This window comes from Triturus cristatus, chromosome 10 (genome assembly GCF_964204655.1).
Source record: "Triturus cristatus chromosome 10, aTriCri1.1, whole genome shotgun sequence".
Lineage (NCBI taxonomy): Eukaryota > Metazoa > Chordata > Amphibia > Caudata > Salamandridae > Triturus > Triturus cristatus.
This window is the reverse complement of record NC_140593.1, coordinates 662,165,663-662,187,039: the sequence shown is the minus strand read 5'-3', so window position 1 is coordinate 662,187,039 and position 21,377 is coordinate 662,165,663. Positions and strand designations below refer to the sequence as shown.

Genomic DNA, 21,377 nt, shown 5'->3' with positions numbered 1-21,377 from the left:
GTCTTGCTCTGGTGATTTCACAGTTGCAGTAGATGGAAAAGAGGAGCGAATTTTTGGGGGAAGAAGCAGAGGTTTAGCACACACCCATGTGCTTGCCATGTATAGTCATGCACAGTAATTAGAAGCGAGTGGGGTTTTCAGGTTTAAGTCTGTAATGCAAATACATTCAGCATCACTAAGGCTGGTTGCCCCTGCTGGAGTGTAGGCAGTCACAGAGAATACACACGGTGGTGGTCTGAAAAAAAAACAGCTTGGACATGTGCATTTAAATAAATTTAAAAAAAAAGGTTTCAGAATGTGTCAGTCTGTAAAAGTGATTTCAAATTGAAAAAAGAGATATACATGATGGACCTACTGTTACTTCTGGACATTACACAGTTTATCTAAAATGTGAAAAAGGATGGACACTGTGTAATGATTCCCAATTGATTTTCAAACAACGTTTGCCTTTTGATTTAGCAAATTCCTATCTAATCTTCCTGAAACCTAAATTTTAGAGAGACTTGGCAAGATCTGGACAAAATAATTTTACCATTTTACAGGATTACCATTGCAATTTTGTAGAAAAAAGATTTTTAAAATTATCATTTGGCCTAAAGGAAAGATAACCAATTGTAATGTGGACTTTTTAAATTTTTAATGCAATTTTGAAAAACCAATAATTTAGAGATTATCGGTAACTTCTGCACATTTTAAATTTTGGAATGTTATTGGACTGCCACTGGAAATTTTTTCAAAAATAATTTCAAAAATTACTATTTGGCCATGTGGAAAAGTAAGCAATTCTATTGTGGACTAAATAAATTATTCGAAAAATTTTCGTGAACCAAAATGTTACAGAGAATCGGTGAGATCTGGACAGATTAAACTTTAGAATTTTAATGGTTTTCCCTTGGAAATTTATTCCAGGGAAAGAATAAAAAATACTATTTGGCCTAAAGGAAATAAAATCAGATGTATTTTGGAGTTATTTGAGATATATTATTGTGAATGTACTTCTGAAACAAAAATATCAGACGGTATTTTAAAGAAAAAAGTATTGTTTTTAGATGACATTTTTTAAGAATAATATGCATTTCTGTAATGATAAGTTTAAGTGAGAAGAGATTCTGGGCTTTTTTAATACAATCTTTGAGATTGTTATTTTTTTTTGCCCGCTGTAAAATGATGAATGCAATTGCTTTCACAATTTATAGTGAAATGCAATATATTCTGAAAACAGCAAAAATAAGGCAAAAATATTTTTTGGGAAAAAATGTAAATATGTGTACTGTATTATAAAATGTTTTAAAAATATTAATACTTTTTTCTTTTTTTTCAGATCGATATAGAAAATTTTCGTAAACTACAACCATTTTAAAAACTATTTTTTAAAAAAACAAATGAATAAATATTTTTTTCAGTGAGTATGGTAAGTCAATAGTAATAATTGTAGTCTTTCAAGGACCTTGTAATGTGAAAAATGATTTTTAGTGTTTTTTTTAAAAAATAAAAAAAAAGGTACGCTTACCGTACGCGTACGGTAAAAAAAAAAAGTTTTTTAAAAAAAATGTAAAAAAAAGATGAAAGATAAGGTTGGCTCTTAAAAGAACCGTTGTGTTCATGCAGGGACAGAGGAAAGGAACCATGGGAAAATCATTCAAAGCTACAAATGTGCTGATCTATTTTGTTATTCACTAGGGAAACACTGGTCTCCCTATAACAAATTAGAGCTTTACAAAATGTGCAATGAATATCAACCTTCCGAAATCGAGGGTTCATTTCCAGAGGGCCAGCAAAAGGAGATTCTCCCCCCACAGATGAAGGGCTCACCTGAGCTGCAGAAGAAGGAGTAAGCTCTGCAGGTGATGGTCCAGGCTGAGCTGCTGTGGATGTACTGGCTCGTCTTTCTGAAGAGTTACCTCCAAAAAGTTGAGCATGTGTCCTTTTGTGTACATCCTTGAGGTGCCTCATCATGGTGTGATTCCCAAAGGAATACTTCCTGTCAGGATTACCTCTAGAAAGTACACGCTGACACAGCTTGCAAGTAACTAAGGGTGCATTCACCTTTTGCTGGCCTTCTGGAAAAGTAAAATAATCCCAAACATAAGAAGGTTTTACTTTCCTCGCTCTCTGCCTCAAGACAGTGCTGCTGGTGCTAGCCTCACTCTCAGAAGAGCTCTGCTGTTCTGCCATCGTATCCCAAAGACAAACCAGCTCCTTCTCCCAAGGGATCACAAGCAGAAATGAGGGGAATGGGTGTGGTGTAGGAGAGTTCTAGAACTGAAAGTAGTTTCAACCAATCAAAAGTTGTGTTTCAAGATCACATGACCTACCGTACGCTTACGGTACGCTTACGGTGCGCTTACGGCAAAAAGTACGCGTGCGCGTAAAAAAGACACGCGCTTGCGCACATGCGCATAACAGTCATTTCCCGGCACTTCCGCGTAACGTGCGCGTGTTGCGTAAGCGCGCACGCGTCCCACGCGCAGTACGCGCGGCTACGCAAAGTGCGTAACTATACGCAAGCAGCGTAGATAGATTACGGACGTTGCGTAAACCGTACGCTTACCGTGAGCTTACGGTACGCGTACTATAAAAAAAAAAAAAAAAAAATCTGGAAATAAATTTTACATGTTTATTTTAAAAAATATATATAAAAAAAATATTTAAGGATTTTAAAAATTAAAGCATAGTCTTTATAAAAGATAAGAAAATTAAAATAAAAATATGTTTGAAAAAAATGAAGAATATAAAAAAAAAATAGCATTTAAAAAACCTTGCAAATTCACTGAAAAAACCATGGGTTTCACACACGTTATAGTTAGGAATTAGCATTTAAAAAACCTTGCAAATTCAATGAAAAAACCATGGGTTTCACACACGTTATAGTTAGGAATTAGCATTTAAAAAACCTTAGAAATTCAGTGAAAAAACCATAGGTTTCACACATGTTATAGTTAGCTGGACATTTTACTCGTAAAAAACCAATGAAATTGCCCCGTTATAGTTAGTTCAGCTAACTATAACTCGCGCGCCCGCAATGCACTGCTGATGACGTCACATATTACATCACTCATGACATGGTCAGTGACATCACTCATGACATCACTGATGACATCTCAAATGACATCACTGATGACATCACTGATGACATCATCCAGTGAATGTGTGTTATTCTGAAAATTAAATATGTTTTATATATGTATATCTCATGGTCGATGGAAGAATAAATGGGTATATAAGTGTCTAAATGGATGATTTGTTTTTGAAAAATTGATTGTGTAACTGACTGATTAAGTGTATCATAGTGAATACATGGCTTAGTGAATAATGTTTAAATATGTAAATATCTGTATCAGTCTCTCACTTTGTGTATAAGTGGCTGCATGGGTTGGTGAGTAGCTACATGGGTGCCTATTTAGGTTATTAGTTGTTTTTTTGAGTATCAGTCTGAGTGTCTGCATGGTTCGGTGGGGGGTATTACGTAGTGCATCGGTGCATGAATGAGTGACTCACTGTTTGTATGTGTTGAACACAGCATGTGTGCAGGACTGTATGGGTGGATGAGTGTGTGTATGGGTGTGTTAGTGAGTGAATGACTGTCTCAATAGTGTCTTCAGGAGTAACTACATACGTTTTAAACTAGTATATGTGACTATTGGTGTATATATGTGAGTATATGTGAAAGTGAGAGATTGAAAGAGTTCCTGTATGAATAAGTATGTGTTTCTATAAGTGATTGTTTAAAAGACTAAGTATGTGTAAGTTTCCGTAGAAGTAAGTGTGGTGGTGTGTGTATAACTGTATATGCAAGTAAATGTATGTTTGATTCTTTATTAGCATGAGTGACTATGTGTGTGAGTAACTCTATGGATGAGTGGCATTGTGTAACAGGATGTATAGATGTATGAGTACATATGATGAGTGAGTACATGTATGAGTGACTGTATAGGACTGTTGGTGAATGAGTGGATGTGTATGTGGATCTTAGAATTACTGAAGAGGTTGTTGTAACTGGTATTGGTATGTCCATTGTTTTGAAATTTTTAGTCTCTATTTTTGAATGTGTGTATCAAAGCTTATATTAAGGTGAGAGGAGGTCTGCCACTCTATCACAAGGATGATGTCATCAGTGATGTCATTTGAGATGTCATCAGTGATGTCATGAGTGATGTCACTGACCATGTCATGAGTGATGTAATATGTGACGTCATCAGCAGTGCATTGCGGGCGCGCGAGTTATAGTTAGCTGAACTAACTATAACGGGGCAATTTCATTGGTTTTTTACGAGTAAAATGTCCAGCTAACTATAACATGTGTGAAACCTATGGTTTTTTCACTGAATTTCTAAGGTTTTTTAAATGCTAATTCCTAACTATAACGTGTGTGAAACCCATGGTTTTTTCATTGAATATATATATATATATATGCACATAGACACCCACACACACACACACACACATATGCATAGTTATATATATGGTCGCCAGTAGGTTGTTATACTTAGGACCTAGTTTCCATAGGAAAAGCGTTTTTGCTTTGCCAATAAATTTGGCACTGTTTGACGAATCTTCATAAAATTTTCAAAATACGTTTGCTGCTCATTTGAGCTGCCGTCTGAAAAGGGCTGTGTGATCCATCAAGCGGTGGCCGAGAAAAAGGGGGGACCCAAAACATGTTTTCCCCATGCAATTTCCCACAGGATTTTAGGCACAACTACAGCCCGAACAGCTGAACGGATTTACACCAAATTTGGTAGAAAGCTAGATTTTGGTCCAGAAAGAGCACTTTTTGTTTGGTGTAAATCTGTTCAGTAGTTTTGGAGTTATTAAAGAAAATAAATGCATGTATATCTAAATCCATGCACCAACAGCAATGCAGTGATTGAATGGCTGCAACCTGAGAGAAAAGTTGCCACCACCATTTTGTGAATCTGGACACAGTTCCTGTGAGGGGGAATATAAGGTATCCTGACTGTTAGACCTGGCATCTTTGGCGTGGTTACCCCTGACTTTTTGCCTCTACCTCCTGTATTTTTGATGCTATGCTGGATTTCGTTTTTGCTGGTTTAGATGCTTTGGGCACTTTGCCACTGCTGATCAGTGTCAAAGTGCAAGTGCTCCCTTGGTAAATTATTGTGTTGATTGGTTATCCATGATTGGGATATTTGTTTCACCTGTTAGCCCCTAGTAAAGTGCACTGCGTGTGCCAGGGCTGGTGATTCAAATGCTACTAGTGGGCTGCAGCACTGATTGTGCCACCCACAGGAGTAGCGCTAAAATGATGTCTTAGGCCTGCTTGCAGTGCCTATGTGCAGTCCAGGACTGCCATGTCGACCTGGCCAGTGCACCCACTGACCAGGCCTTATCCTTCCCTTTCTGTACATGTCAGGCATCCCTATGGTGGCCCTAGGTACCCCCCTGGGCTGGGTGCAGTGTATCTGAAAGGTAGGGCATGTACTGAGGTGTGTAACATGCCCTGGTAGTGAATTACAGCCATTTTCGTTTTTCACTGCTGAGAGGCTATCTTGCCCATAGGATAGAATGGGGAAGGCTGTTTACATGCCTATCTTCCCATAAGGGCAAGATAGAAAATCCAAGTTTGGTATCTCTGTGTTCAGAATTTAATTATACATCTTTTTAGCAAGATGGTTTTTAAATTCACTGTGTGAGAATAGCACTTTTTAGAAAGTAGCTATTCTCCTGTTTAACCTTCCTGTGTGCCTGTGTGCTGGTTGGCTGACTGGTGTCAGGTGATGTGCTAGGTGGCTCCAGGAGCCTGGATGAGTCAGCAGCAGGGTGAATAGGGAGATCTGCTTTAGATGGGTGGGAGGAGTAGTCCCTGGGTCTGAATAGGGCTGCCCCTGACAAACACAAAGCTGGCTCCACCCCCTGCTGGCCAGGCTGAGGACTCTGCCTCTGCTGGCACAAAGAAGGCTCCACCTCCTGCTGAGCGTCTAACGACCCTGCCCCTCACTCTGAAAGGAACCAGGTGCTCCAGAGCAGAGCACACCCAGGAACCGGTTTGAGCAGGGGAATCCCCCCACTGAAACACAAGAGACAAAGACTTGGAGGGGTATAAGAAGAGGACCCCAGACACCTAAAACTTTAGATCACTCTGGAACTAAGAAGAAACCTCTGCCAAGGAGAAAGCTGGAAGAAACTGAAGAGGAGAAGACTGCCTGCTTGCTGTTTTGCTTTGCTGCCCAGGAGAGGGGAAGGACTTTGCTGTGTCCCCTTCTTTTGATTCTGATCTCCAAGGGCCTGAGAAGAGCTGGCTCCCTGTTAAGAAGTCCCAGGAACAAAAGGACTTCACCACCAGCTCCCCTGGAACTCTGCTGAGAGAGTTCTGACCTGCCTTGGAGTGCTTGCCCAGTCTTGGGGCTTCAGGAGGTCGTTTTGCTGTGTTGAGGGAGCTGGGAAGCAGAAGCGTGAACAAGAGTGACTGGTACCCAGCGCATCATCCGATTGCGTGTCGCAAGACGAGAGTGCGTGGAAAATTTCATCGCGGCACCATCGCAACACGCAGGGTCTCCGCATCGCCGAGTGCGTCGAGCATCGTCCCGAAGCGTGAAGCTTCCTGCCATTGCGAGGGTTGTCGCAGAACCAGTTTGCGGGCCGCACCACTGCCGGTGCGTGAAAAGTCTCCAATCGCTGCGTGCGTCGACGCAGAGTCCCGTTCCGTGGCGCATCGAGAGTTGCGGCGCCGGAAGGCAACGCTGCGCCACGCATCGCACCACATCGAAGAGTGTCGCATCGAACCTGTGCGTGAAGCTTCCCCCTAAGAAACCTACGCAACGAAAGCCAAAGGTATCGCATCCTCCCCCTACAGATCGGAGCCGGCGCATCCACCTCTGCTGCGTGAAGCAGGGCTGCTGCAAAGCCTCCCCAGGATCTCAGGAGCATCGCATCGCCTTTGCCATCTTCCTTGTTATAGCTTTTGGGAACCTTATCGCAACTACAGGTACTGTTGGGCACGAAAGTGTCGCATTTTGTGCATTGAGAGTCGCATTGTGCAGGACACTGACTTTGACATCCTGGAGTACTTTCTGCAAACTCTTGAACTATCCTTAAAGTAACCTTTTTGAATTATATGTTGGTTTGTCTGTAACAGTTGGTCTTGTGAAGTTTTTAGTAAAGATACATTATTTTTCTAAAACTGGTGTGGAGTAAATCTGTGGTGTTTTCACTGTGTTACTGTGAGTGTTGGTACAAATACTTTACACATTGCCTTTGATAGCCTAGACTGCTCAGGCCAAGCTACCTAGAGGGTGAGCAGGGGTTATCTTAACAGTGTATCCCCCTTTCCCTGACTAGAAGCAAGGTTCCCTACTTGGACAGTGGTACCTACCCTGCCAACTAGAGACCCCCAGATCTAACATTGGTGGTCAGCGGTGGGATTGAACTTGTATTTGTACTTGACCCACAGTAATTGGTGTACATCACTAGTTTAAGTGCAGACCAATAGACAACCACATACTATATTTTTTTGATTCTATTTTTGAGTAACTCTTCAAGAGCATCATGTCTCAGGTGGCAACAAGCGAGAAGGCAGAATTGGAGTTTTCCATTGCGGATTTATATTCATACAAAGTTGAAGATCTCAAGCAATTCTGCAAAGACCGTGGTTGCTCTTTTAAAAGCGGAGCTAGAAAAGATGTGCTACAAAGAGTCCTGAAGGCCTGGTGGGAGGCCCAAGAGGAAAGTGATGCAAATGAAGAGGATGGTTTTGTTCCCCAAGATCTGCCTGTGAGCAGACCAGTCTCAAGGGCTAGCAGCTCCCATTCCAGTAGGGGGCTCACTCCAGAGGAGCTGGAGGAGAATCAAAGGGTGAGAAACCATGAATTGGAAATTATGAAAATGAAGATGAAGCAATCAGAAGTAGACAAGGCGGCGGAGGAGAGCAAGAATGCCCGTGCCTTGGAGGAGAAGAAATTGCTTCTGGCTCATGAAGTGAGCATGAGAGAACTGGACATCAAGGCCAAGCAGGTGGAGTCCGGTTCAAATGGTGGCAGCGCACAGCCAGTGCAGGGGGGTAAAGTATATATCCCCAAAGATTTAGTACAGAATTACAATAGGAGTGAAGATATCTATGCCTGGTTTACATCGTATGAGATAGCATTAAGAATGAACGGTGTGCCTGAACAGCATTGGGGGGCGGGCCTGTGGAAACATTTTGAGGCTTCTGGGAGGAGTGCTCTAGAGCCCTTAGAATTAGCAGGTGCCATGACCTATCCCAATATGAAGGAGGCCCTATGTCTCAGGTATGGACTTACTCCAGAGCAGTATAGACTGCAGTTTAGAAATTCCAAGAAGAAAGAGTCTGAGACTTGGATGGAGTGTGTGAATCTGTACTCGCGGGCACTGGAAGGTTGGATGAAGGGCAGCAAGGTAACTGATTATAAGGGGTTGTTACATTTAATTAGTTGGGAGCACTTGAGTAGTCTATGTGTTCCAGAGCTGCGCCAGCATCTTTTAGATAGCAAGTTGACGGACCCCATTGAGCTTGCTAAGGAGGCGGACCGCTGGACCAGTACCAGGGTCCACAGAGGAATTGTGGGTACCGTTGCCAAAGGTGGGCAGGGTCCCCAGCAGAAGAGTGGGGGGGACAAGGGTAACCAAAAGGAGTTCTCACAAGGGCCCCAAAATAGTTCCCAGGGTAACCAGTCCCAGCCCCCCAAGTCCAAACCCAAACCAACCTGGCCCCCTAAGGGCAGGTCGGATAACAAGGGTCCCATTAAGTGTTATCACTGTCAGGAATTGGGTCACAAGTCTCCTGTGTGTCCCCAGAAATCCCAGGCACCCACTGGTGCTCCAACACCGGGTATAGCTAGTGTAGCTTTTGGGGGGGATTTAATTTCTAGTGATTTGGAGGGTTTAGCAGTTATGTCCCTTGTCTCTTTAGGAGACACAGAGATGGTCCAGGAAACCCCTGTCCCTGATAACACTAAGAAGTACAGGCAGTGGGTGACCATCAATGGGAGGAGGGTGGAGGCTCTCAGGGACACTGGAGCCAGTGTGACTACGGTCAGGTGTCAGTGGGTCCCTGAGGAGCTGATCATTCCAGACGTACTTCACCCAGTAGTGTCAGCTGACAACTCTGTGCGCCTTTGCAAGGTAGCACATGTTCCCTTTGAGTGGGGGGGGGTCTCAGGTCCTCTCAAAGTTGTTGTGAGTCCATCCATGCCAGTTGACTGTCTGCTAGGTAATGACCTGGAGAGTTCCCCGTGGAAGGAGGTGGAACGCCAGGCTCATTTGGAGATGTTGGGTTTGCCTGAGTGGGTCTGTGTGACCACCCGGTCCATGGCAGCCAGACAGGGTTGTGAAGCAGACCTGGAGCCTGAAACAGTGGCCCAGGTCCCTGCCAGAAAGAGGAAGGGCAGGGGGCGTGGTGCGTCCACCCCCGCTGTTCCCACGGTCCAGGAAGGAGCAGAACCTACGGGGGATGCCCTAGAGCCTACAGGGGAACAGGTCGCTGAGCTGGGAGACATACCTGAGCTGACCCATTGGCAGCAAGAGGGTGGTCCCTCCAGAGAGGAGTTCTGCCGTGCGCAGAAGACATGCCCTACTCTTGAAGGTCTGCGGCACCAGGCTGCAGACCAGGCAGCAGGTGCTGATCCGAAGAACTTTTTTCTCTACTGGGAGAATGACTTGTTGTACAGTGAGCCTAGGTTTGCTGAGCCGAGTGGATCACGTACCCTGGTGGTACCCGCAGGGTTCAGAGACTTCCTACTGGGTCTGGCTCACGACGTGCCGCTTGCAGGACATCTCGGGCAGGACAAGACCCGACAAAGGCTTGCCACCCACTTTTACTGGCCCGGGATGAAGACGGACGTCGCTTCCTTTTGTAAATCATGCCAGACTTGCCAGGCAAGTGGCAAGGCTGGAGGAAAATGCAAAGGCCCTCTCCAGCCTTTTCCGGTAGTGAGCACCCCTTTCGAGCGGGTGGGAATAGATATTGTGGGGCCACTGGACCCCAGGACCGCCTTAGGCAACAGGTTCATCCTGGTCCTGGTGGATCATGCCACCCGGTACCCGGAGGCTATCCCTCTCAGGACAACCACAGCCCCGGTGGTGGGCCGTGCGTTGATGGGGATCTTTTCCCGTGTGGGTTTCCCCAAGGAGGTGGTATCTGACCGGGGTACCAACTTCATCTCCAGGTATATGAAGTCTCTGTGGGAGGAGTGTGGGGTAACTTATAAGTTCACCACTCCTTACCACCCTCAAGGAAATGGGTTGGTTGAAAGGTTCAACCGGACCCTGAAAGGCATGATCATGGGGCTGACAGAGCCCATGAGACGGAAGTGGGACGTCTTTTTGCCATGCCTATTATTTGCCTACAGGGAGGTACCACAAAAGTCTCTAGGGTTCAGTCCCTTTGAGCTTTTGTACGGGCACCCTGTTAGAGGACCTCTCAGTCTGGTGAAGGAGGGTTGGGAGAAATCCCCGGGGAAAACCCCTCAGGATGTGTTCAGCTATGTGCTGGCCATCCGCAACCAGACACAGCGCTTCCGGGCCCTCGCTCAGGCGAACCTGGAAGCCAGCCAGGATGAGATGAAGAGGTGGTATGACCAGCATACCACTCTGATGGAATTTCAACCTGGGCAGATGGTGTGGGTGATGGCGCCAGTGGAGCCTTGCGCGCTCCAGGACAAGTGGACTGGGCCATATGAGGTGGTGGAGCGCAAGAGTGAGGTGACCTACCTGGTCAACTTGCGATCTCCCAGGAACCCCATGAGGGTCCTACACGTGAACCGCCTCAAACCCCATTTTGAGAGGTCTGAAATAACAATGCTACTGGCTACAGATGCAGGGATGGAGGAGGATAGCGATCCTCTTCCTGACCTCCTGGCAGCTAAGGAGCAAGATGGGTCAGTGGATGGAGTGGTCCTCTCGCCCACCCTGACCCCAGAACAGCAGAGGGACTGTCGCCATGTGTTGGGTCAGTTTGCATCTCTGTTCTCCCTGACCCCCGGTATCACCAACTGGTGTGTCCATGACGTGGACACGGGAGATAGCATGCCTGTGAAACAGAAGTTTTACCGGGTGGCTGACAAGGTCAGGGCCAGCATCAAGAAGGAGGTTTCTAAGATGTTGGAGCTAGGGGTGATTGAGCCCTCCAGCAGCCCCTGGGCTAGCCCAGTGGTACTTGTACCGAAAGCTGCTGCGCCAGGTGCCACTCCAGAACTTAGGTTTTGTGTGGACTACCGTGGGCTCAATGCTGTCACGAAGACTGATGCACACCCCATCCCCAGAGCTGATGAGCTCGTGGATCGGTTGGGAGCTGCCAACTACCTCAGTACGTTTGACTTAACTTCTGGGTACTGGCAGATTGCCTTAACTGATGGGGCCAAGGAGAGGTCTGCGTTTTCAACGCCAGAGGGGCACTTCCAGTTCCGTGTCATGCCCTTTGGGTTGAAGAACGCCCCTGCCACATTCCAGAGACTGGTCAACCAGGTACTGTCCGGGCTGGAGCAATTCAGCGCCGCATATCTGGATGACATCGCTGTGTTCAGCTCCACTTGGGAAGAACACTTGCAACACCTCTGCGCAGTGTTGAAGGCTCTGCATAGTGCAGGCCTCACTATCAAGGCCAGTAAGTGCCAGATAGGGCAGGGTTCGGTGGTGTATTTGGGACACCAGGTAGGAAGCGGCCAGGTGGCGCCCCTACAAGCCAAGATAGATACCATCCGGGCTTGGGAACCCCCCAAAACCCAGACAGCGGTGAGAGCCTTCTTAGGACTCACCGGGTACTATCGCCGTTTTGTCAAGGGGTATGGCACCATTGTGGCTCCCTTGACAGAACTAACTTCCAAGAAGTTACCGAAGAAAGTGATTTGGACCAGTGCCTGCCAAGAAGCTTTTGATGCCCTGAAGGAGGCCATGTGTACAGCACCTGTACTCAAGGCGCCTGACTTCTCCAAGGAGTTCATAGTGCAGACAGACGCTTCTGAGCATGGAGTGGGAGCGGTGCTCTCACAACTAAATGATGAGGACTTGGACCAACCTGTAGCTTTCATTAGTAGGAGGCTACTTCCCAGGGAACAGAGGTGGAGTGCGATTGAAAGGGAAGCTTTTGCTGTGGTCTGGGCGCTGAAGAAGCTGAGGCCCTACTTGTTTGGGACTCACTTCCGGGTTCAGACGGACCACAGGCCCCTCAGATGGTTGATGCAGATGAGGGGTGAGAATCCTAAGCTGTTGAGGTGGTCCATTTCCCTACAGGGGATGGACTTTACGGTGGAACACCGCCCCGGTACAGAACACGCCAACGCTGATGGTCTGTCCAGGTTTTTCCGCCTTAGCGATGAGAACTCCCAAGAGGGTGGGTAGTTCTCCCCACTTTCAGCTGGAGGGGACACGTGTTAGACCTGGCATCTTTGGCGTGGTTACCCCTGACTTTTTGCCTCTACCTCCTGTATTTTTGATGCTATGCTGGATTTCGTTTTTGCTGGTTTAGATGCTTTGGGCACTTTGCCACTGCTGATCAGTGTCAAAGTGCAAGTGCTCCCTTGGTAAATTATTGTGTTGATTGGTTATCCATGATTGGGATATTTGTTTCACCTGTTAGCCCCTAGTAAAGTGCACTGCGTGTGCCAGGGCTGGTGATTCAAATGCTACTAGTGGGCTGCAGCACTGATTGTGCCACCCACAGGAGTAGCGCTAAAATGATGTCTTAGGCCTGCTTGCAGTGCCTATGTGCAGTCCAGGACTGCCAGGTCGACCTGGCCAGTGCACCCACTGACCAGGCCTTATCCTTCCCTTTCTGTACATGTCAGGCATCCCTATGGTGGCCCTAGGTACCCCCCTGGGCTGGGTGCAGTGTATCTGAAAGGTAGGGCATGTACTGAGGTGTGTAACATGCCCTGGTAGTGAATTACAGCCATTTTCGTTTTTCACTGCTGAGAGGCTATCTTGCCCATAGGATAGAATGGGGAAGGCTGTTTACATGCCTATCTTCCCATAAGGGCAAGATAGAAAATCCAAGTTTGGTATCTCTGTGTTCAGAATTTAATTATACATCTTTTTAGCAAGATGGTTTTTAAATTCACTGTGTGAGAATAGCACTTTTTAGAAAGTAGCTATTCTCCTGTTTAACCTTCCTGTGTGCCTGTGTGCTGGTTGGCTGACTGGTGTCAGGTGATGTGCTAGGTGGCTCCAGGAGCCTGGATGAGTCAGCAGCAGGGTGAATAGGGAGATCTGCTTTAGATGGGTGGGAGGAGTAGTCCCTGGGTCTGAATAGGGCTGCCCCTGACAAACACTAAGCTGGCTCCACCCCCTGCTGGCCAGGCTGAGGACTCTGCCTCTGCTGGCACAAAGAAGGCTCCACCTCCTGCTGAGCGTCTAACGACCCTGCCCCTCACTCTGAAAGGAACCAGGTGCTCCAGAGCAGAGCACACCCAGGAACCGGTTTGAGCAGGGGAATCCCCCCACTGAAACACAAGAGACAAAGACTTGGAGGGGTATAAGAAGAGGACCCCAGACACCTAAAACTTTAGATCACTCTGGAACTAAGAAGAAACCTCTGCCAAGGAGAAAGCTGGAAGAAACTGAAGAGGAGAAGACTGCCTGCTTGCTGTTTTGCTTTGCTGCCCAGGAGAGGGGAAGGACTTTGCTGTGTCCCCTTCTTTTGATTCTGATCTCCAAGGGCCTGAGAAGAGCTGGCTCCCTGTTAAGAAGTCCCAGGAACAAAAGGACTTCACCACCAGCTCCCCTGGAACTCTGCTGAGAGAGTTCTGACCTGCCTTGGAGTGCTTGCCCAGTCTTGGGGCTTCAGGAGGTCGTTTTGCTGTGTTGAGGGAGCTGGGAAGCAGAAGCGTGAACAAGAGTGACTGGTACCCAGCGCATCATCCGATTGCGTGTCGCAAGACGAGAGTGCGTGGAAAATTTCATCGCGGCACCATCGCAACACGCAGGGTCTCCGCATCGCCGAGTGCGTCGAGCATCGTCCCGAAGCGTGAAGCTTCCTGCCATTGCGAGGGTTGTCGCAGAACCAGTTTGCGGGCCGCACCACTGCCGGTGCGTGAAAAGTCTCCAATCGCTGCGTGCGTCGACGCAGAGTCCCGTTCCGTGGCGCATCGAGAGTTGCGGCGCCGGAAGGCAACGCTGCGCCACGCATCGCACCACATCGAAGAGTGTCGCATCGAACCTGTGCGTGAAGCTTCCCCCTAAGAAACCTACGCAACGAAAGCCAAAGGTATCGCATCCTCCCCCTACAGATCGGAGCCGGCGCATCCACCTCTGCTGCGTGAAGCAGGGCTGCTGCAAAGCCTCCCCAGGATCTCAGGAGCATCGCATCGCCTTTGCCATCTTCCTTGTTATAGCTTTTGGGAACCTTATCGCAACTACAGGTACTGTTGGGCACGAAAGTGTCGCATTTTGTGCATTGAGAGTCGCATTGTGCAGGACACTGACTTTGACATCCTGGAGTACTTTCTGCAAACTCTTGAACTATCCTTAAAGTAACCTTTTTGAATTATATGTTGGTTTGTCTGTAACAGTTGGTCTTGTGAAGTTTTTAGTAAAGATACATTATTTTTCTAAAACTGGTGTGGAGTAAATCTGTGGTGTTTTCACTGTGTTACTGTGAGTGTTGGTACAAATACTTTACACATTGCCTTTGATAGCCTAGACTGCTCAGGCCAAGCTACCTAGAGGGTGAGCAGGGGTTATCTTAACAGTGTATCCCCCTTTCCCTGACTAGAAGCAAGGTTCCCTACTTGGACAGTGGTACCTACCCTGCCAACTAGAGACCCCCAGATCTAACACTGACCCCATAAGACTGATGGAGGGGTCTGTGAGGGACCCCTCATGGACAAGAAATTGTCTCAAAACGTATCTTTTTGTGCATGCGAGGATCCACAGTATGACCCCCTGTAGTAGATCTGCAAATCCACACTACAATTAAAAAACAAATACACCCACTCACAGACTCAAACATATACTCTCTCACATACCCACCCACACAACAACCCACACACCCATTCACAAATCCATACAGCCACCCATACAGGCACACACCCACTCACAGACCAACAAAGGCCCTCAAACACCCAGAGACCCAGAAAACACTCACAAACCAATTTATACACTCATACAGTCACTTACCCACCCACTCAGATACCCATGCAGCCACTCACACATCCATTTACACACTCATAGTCATTCACACACCCACTTACAGACCCAGAGAACCATTTATACATCTAACCACAGACACACACAGGCACTCACACACCCACTTACACACTCATACAGCTAGTGACACACCCACTAACAGACTCACTCAGCCACTTGCACACCCACTCACATACCCGACACATACTCACATACACACACACTCACACAACCACTTACACATCCATACAACCAGTCACACACCCATTCAGAGACCCAGAAAACCACTTGTACACTCATCCACACACCCATTGAGCCACTCACACACCCACTTACAGATCCACACAAGGCACTCACACACCCACTCACACCAACGTACAGAGACGTTTTAAGGCATGGGCAAAGTGGGCCCTGGTTCAGGGCCCCAGCTTTTCAGGGGAACCCCACATGGAGCCAGCTCTGTTCTGTAGAGAGTATTGCCTTAATGACGTTTAATAGTTCTTAAATAGATTGTTTCAGACACTGTTTTTCTTTCATTTATTTTTGATGTGGTGATGTGTGAGTCTATCACAGACATTTTGCAGAGAAATGTGTGTTTATGTTTCATGCAACAGCCATAAAAATGTTTCTTATAGATCAAAACAGGACCTCACATATGATAAATGGGGGGATGTCACAGAGATTAATTGCAGTAATATTAGTGAGCTGCTGCTGTGTTACAATATTGAAAACACACGTCAATATCCCTAAATATTAGATGCATATATATTTAGAATTTGGATGAGTGTGCCTGTGCACTGTGAGTGACCTGACCAAAGAAGGCATGAAAGAGTTTAAATTGGATCATAAATTCAAAGCTGTTCCGAACGAGGGCCCCCAAAATCTTTTTGGCCCAGGGCCCCCAAAATACTTAAGATGTCCCTGTCAATGTACACACTTATACAGCCAGTCACACACCTACTCACACACCCACAAAACCACTCGCAGACCAACTCAGCCACTCACACATGCACTCACACACCCACTTACAAACCCACAAAACTACTCACACTCACTTACACACCCACACAGCCACTCACACACCCACACAGCCGTTCACACACCCACTCACAAACCCACAAAACCACTCACACATCCACAGAGACCCAGAAAATGACTCACACACCCAGTCAGATACCTATACAGATACTCACACACCCACACAACCACTCACACACCCATACAGCCACTCACACACTCACTCACAGACCCACAAAACCACTCATACACCCACTCACAGATCCAATCAGTAATGAACGCACGTGACCTCCGCCCACACAAAAGTTGATGGGCCCACGGGATAGGGTCCCAGTGGCTGAAATTGGCCGGTGGCCCTTGTGTCCCCTTTGCATTAAATATGGTGCAGGGGATGGGGTCTCTCTGGCTGAAATCAGCTTGGAGAGGGGGGCTTCACCTCTCGTGAGTGATGGCCCCTATCCACACTCACAATGGTAATAAATAGCGTGTTAAACTCTTTGCATCTGCAGAGAGCGAGAGTGAGTTTGCGTGTCTGTGTGTGCGTGTGTTTTTTCAAAGTGTTTCATAGCACCCCATCATTACTGTTGACAAATACCAAAGATGCCTAGTCTTGCTTCCACCTCGTCTTTTTTCATGCTATCCTACACTCTCTTTTTTCTCCCTTATCTGCCTTTCTCTTTCTTATTCTCAGTCAAAGTGTGATAGTGAAAAATAAGTTACGGTCACCAAAAATGAGTACCAGTGACCACCACTTACAATCACCTGCACAAATTAAGTGCTTTAAGTGTAGCTCTAATTTCTTACCTCTTGGTAGTATGTTGCTGCCTGTTCAAAGTTCTCATTGAGTTCGGCTTCCCGTGCAAAGTGTCGCAGCTGCTCAGAGTCCAAGAAGGAGGGAGGGGGCGGACAAGCACTGTCATCGGCTAACATCTGTTAAACAAAAATAAGGAATTGACTTTTGATATCTGTGATCTAATCCTAAGGAGAGTAATTAAAGTTAAGCTAACTGAAGTAATTCTTGAGTAACGGAAAATGCCTCGAATGTTTCAACATGCAAGTTTTTAACATCATTCATGGCTACACTTTCTGCATAACAGCTGTGCTGAAGAACTCAGGGCACATACCATTATCCCTTCTGTTGAATATTGTAGGGTACACATGGGCTTTAAAACAAAATGGTGCTCCATCTACCTCGTGAATCATTCCGATTTAAGCCCTAGTGTTGTACCAATGGCCAGTTCTTACCAAATGAGGCCAATACCTGTCCTGAGATAGTAGCGATACAGATCAGAGAAAAGAAACGTAACATGGTCTATGGTAAGGAACAATGGTCATTTTCCAGACCTATGGTTTGAGAGCAAAGAGGATTAATAAACAGCCTGGAGCACTGGTAGTCAGGTTTGAACCTACTTGTTGGTTTAATACAGAGAAAATCCCTGTTATACTTTGTAGTAGACTCTTCTCCAAGAATCTGCAGTGCTCAAATTAGGTTTCAATGCACAGGGACATATATAGTGTGAAACCACCTATAAAGCAATGGGGGAACTGCCTAATGGAAAGTGAGATGCAGAGTGTCAGTAGGGGGTATGGGAAGTATGTTGTTGGGGTAGCAAGAATTAGAGTAAGGTGTGGAGGCAGGGCTGCATGTTCTGGACCGACGGTGAAGGGCTTGCTGCAGGTCAATCAATAAGGGGTGTGAAAGCAACACACCCCTCCCACCGGAGTGATTTAAACTGTGGTTATTGCACTCTGGTACAGAGAAAACTGTGGGGGGATATATGCTAGCTCCCTCTCATGACAGCTCTGAAACTAAGTATTTAGTGCTACATTAAGACTCTGTGCAATGGTTTTGACCGGCTACTTCTTCCACAGAGCTCTAGAATATGCAGTGCTTTTCTCAGACAGGTTCCATGCGTACAATGGAACTGGGACAGGATCATTCCAAAGGGTTGTGGAAGCAAAGGGCGACTGTGCAGTTTACACGGTACGTGATACATCTGAAGAGCCTGGTCAGCTGCGTAATGTGGATCAGCGTCTTCATAGCATTACTGGCTGGTTCTCACAGAAGTGGGAGTTCTGCTAAGCAAGCACAGAATCAATTACCTAGCAATGTTTGTCCGGAAGGTGAAAACTTCAGGGGAAACATTTAACTGGTCTGAGCATCAAATAACAGATGAAGAGGGCCTCAGCACAAAAAGAGTGCAAAATGAGCAAAGAATGTCAGATGAGCTCCAGTCTCCACCTGATTTAGAGCCACGTGCATCTGATCCACCAGGTAGACATAGAGGTCACTCAGAAATGATTGCAGCTTGTCAGGATCTTCAAATGCAGTTGTTTTCATGTATTTTTCTCGCACTATCTTCACCACAGCATGCTACACAAAATAAAGGAAAAGACAATTATGGAATAGCTCAGCAATAGGCACTATCAAACTTCACACACTGCAAAAGTCAATCATCAACCCTTCTTAATCCTTGTGGAACCTCTTAAACATGTATCAAATACACTAATGCTCAGATGGTAGAACATGGCAAATAATGACAAACAGGTATTTTTCTATTTGTTCTATTGTTAGTAGACCAATTAAGAAGACATTTTGCTATCTGGGTTTCCAGATTATATGAGAAAAATATTCAAAATAAATCATGAATATTTACTGAAATATAGAAAAATGTTCTTTAAAGATGGGGCAAGTTCAATAATAGTTTGGAGAAGTACAGAGAAAAGGGGAGAATAAAGGGTAGTAGACGATGGATGAAAGGTAATAGTGAAGGAGGGAAAGAGGTTGAGCATGTTTCAGTGAAAGAGGTAAAGGACTTAGATAATAATAGTTAGGGAGAGTAGGAAGAAGTAAGGGAAAGAAGGAAGGGAGAAAAAGGTTGAATTAGAGAGAGAATTAAATCAAAAGGGAAGAAAAAGACATACTGACTTAGAGGCAATAAAGGAGTTGGGGATGGATGGAAGGAAGGATGTAGGGAGAGAAAGATGGAAGATGGAAGGAAAAAAAATCGTGGGGGAGCCAGGGAAAGAAACAGGGGTGTGGAGTGAAGAAGTTAATGGGTATGGCAAGCAAAAAATCGGAGCATGGAAGAAAAGGAGTTAGGAAAGAAAAAAAGACTTGCCTATAAAGTTTTAATTATTTACCACTAATTCCATTACCCTGAGTCCATTCTTCCTTGAACTACTCCATGTTCTGTTCTAGGAGGCCTACTCACATTGTACAGGCAGTCTACCAAGCTGCAGACAACAATCAAAAATAATCTGTAGCCTGCCTCACTTCTTCCAAGCGTATAATAGGACCTTCCACCCCAGCACGTTCTGATATAATTCAGCTAATATAAAATAGAACATCCTTTAAACCCATAATTTGGCCAGACTGGCCAATCTGCGTGAGGGAGGGTGGGAATAACGATTAAGGCGAGGAATCATGGACTTAGAGTAATGGACTTACCAGTATGTAATTAAAACATTAGCTCTTAATTCTCTACCTCACTCTTGTCCTTACTCTATAAGGACTACCCACACTTAGAAGTCAAGAAGACTAGAAAATGAAATGACAATGCACAAATTACTCCAAACTATGATTTAATATGATAAAGAATCCCTAACACATATTACATCATAGAAGAGAGAATTTCTTTAACAAACACATCTTTAGGGCGAGCACCATGTCAAATTCCATAATGCTTGACAAAAGCCAAAAGAAAGGGCCAAGTGGCAGCCCTACAGATTTTGACTAACAAAGCACCTTGAAGGAGTCATGCCTTTTATGGATCTTCCCTGAACCCCTAAATGGCTTCCGGAACCCAGTTACCTATAACAATTAAGGATTTGATCCAACGGCCCATGGTTTGGGTATAAGGTTTATGACCCTTCTTTGCAGCACCAAAAAAAGTGCCTTTGATTATCTATACAAAGACACTCCCTTGCAATGCTCTTTTAACATCCAGTGAATCTCAGATAGTGTGCAGACAAGACTAAATACCTGGGAATCTTGTACTCTGAGAAAGGGGTGTAATTACACATGCAAACTATGGCAAAACACTTAATACCAAAACTCACTAGATCACTAGATGGATCTCGCTACTGTTATCCTTTGCAGGACATGTGGGGCTGATCAAAACGGTGATCCTGCCAAAACTGTAGTATCTATTTTTAAACATTCAGATTACCCTAACTGCAGCATTTTTCTTTGCACTTAGGTCACAATTGGTCCGCCTGGCATGGGCTGGAAAACAGCCCAAAATCAAATGGGAAACACTTACTTTGCTACTTGGTCGTGCTTCCAAAAATCAATTGGTTGCGTCCCCCTGGGTACTACTGATGTCCTAAAAGAAGGATTTCTCAATCTGTGCTGCTTCAATTCCAAAAGAAATTTGACACTTGTCGCGATCCTTTTAATATTTCTTTATTTGATTTTCGTATTCTCCGTTGGAAATTATTTTCATTTCAACAACTTTTTATTGATTTAGCATCATTTTTCTTTGAGCTCCAATGCATTTCGGGCTATCCGCCCTTCTTCAGGGATCCTTAAAGAAAACACAATCATAGCACACATACTAGTGAAAAAATTGCCTATATTCTCAAGGTTCATCATATTATTATATGTTGGTGATTTTTTATCTGGTACCCAAATTGTGTGATGATGGTGATTAAAACATGCGTTACTGTGGTTGTGAGGTTTAAATAATAACATGGTTATTATATTTTACGCCTCTGAAACTGTCTAAAATGTCTTTAACCCCCCTCGAATAAATGTTTTTGCTGTAATAGAGAGGGGGAAGGGGGATGGTTACATATATTTTTCGAATGTAATGATTTACAATATTTCTGGAAGAGGGTTTTTGAGGAAATTTCTCTCATTTTATGAGGCACGAGTCATAGAACACATCATGGACAATACCACATATGCCAAATTGGATGCTAATCCGACCATACAGTTTGCCAACCTCCTGAGAGATATAGTGAAGAAAGTGCATGAAACAGGCGTGATCAAAGAAAGAACTAAAACATTTCTAATCAAACAAAATCCAAAAAGCCCTGTTCTGTATATGGTACCTAAGATCCATAAAAACTTGAAAGCTCCACCGATGACACCTATAGTAGCCTACAGCCTAGCCTAGCCTAGCCTATAGCAGGAAGCCTACAGTAGGAAGCCTACATGAGCCTGTAGGTCAATTTTTGGACAGATATCTACAACCCAGCGTGAGAAAGATGAAGACTTACGTAAAAGATACAACTGATTTTTTACTAAAACTACAAGA

At 45.3% G+C, this 21,377-nt stretch overlaps 1 protein-coding gene across 2 annotated transcripts in view; it reads right to left on the bottom strand.

Annotated features, from left to right (window-relative positions):
• CFAP70 (cilia and flagella associated protein 70) overlaps window positions 1-21,377 on the bottom strand; it is a 960,887-nt gene that overhangs the window by 339,373 nt on the left and 600,137 nt on the right. For both annotated transcript variants that reach the window (XM_085628140.1, XM_085628139.1), the window contains exons 16-17: window positions 18,356-18,487; window positions 16,918-17,043 (exon numbers count right to left, since the gene is read on the bottom strand). In XM_085628140.1, the coding sequence (XP_085484266.1) occupies window positions 16,918-17,043; window positions 18,356-18,487 (258 nt within the window). The remainder of the gene's footprint in view (window positions 1-16,917; window positions 17,044-18,355; window positions 18,488-21,377) is intronic.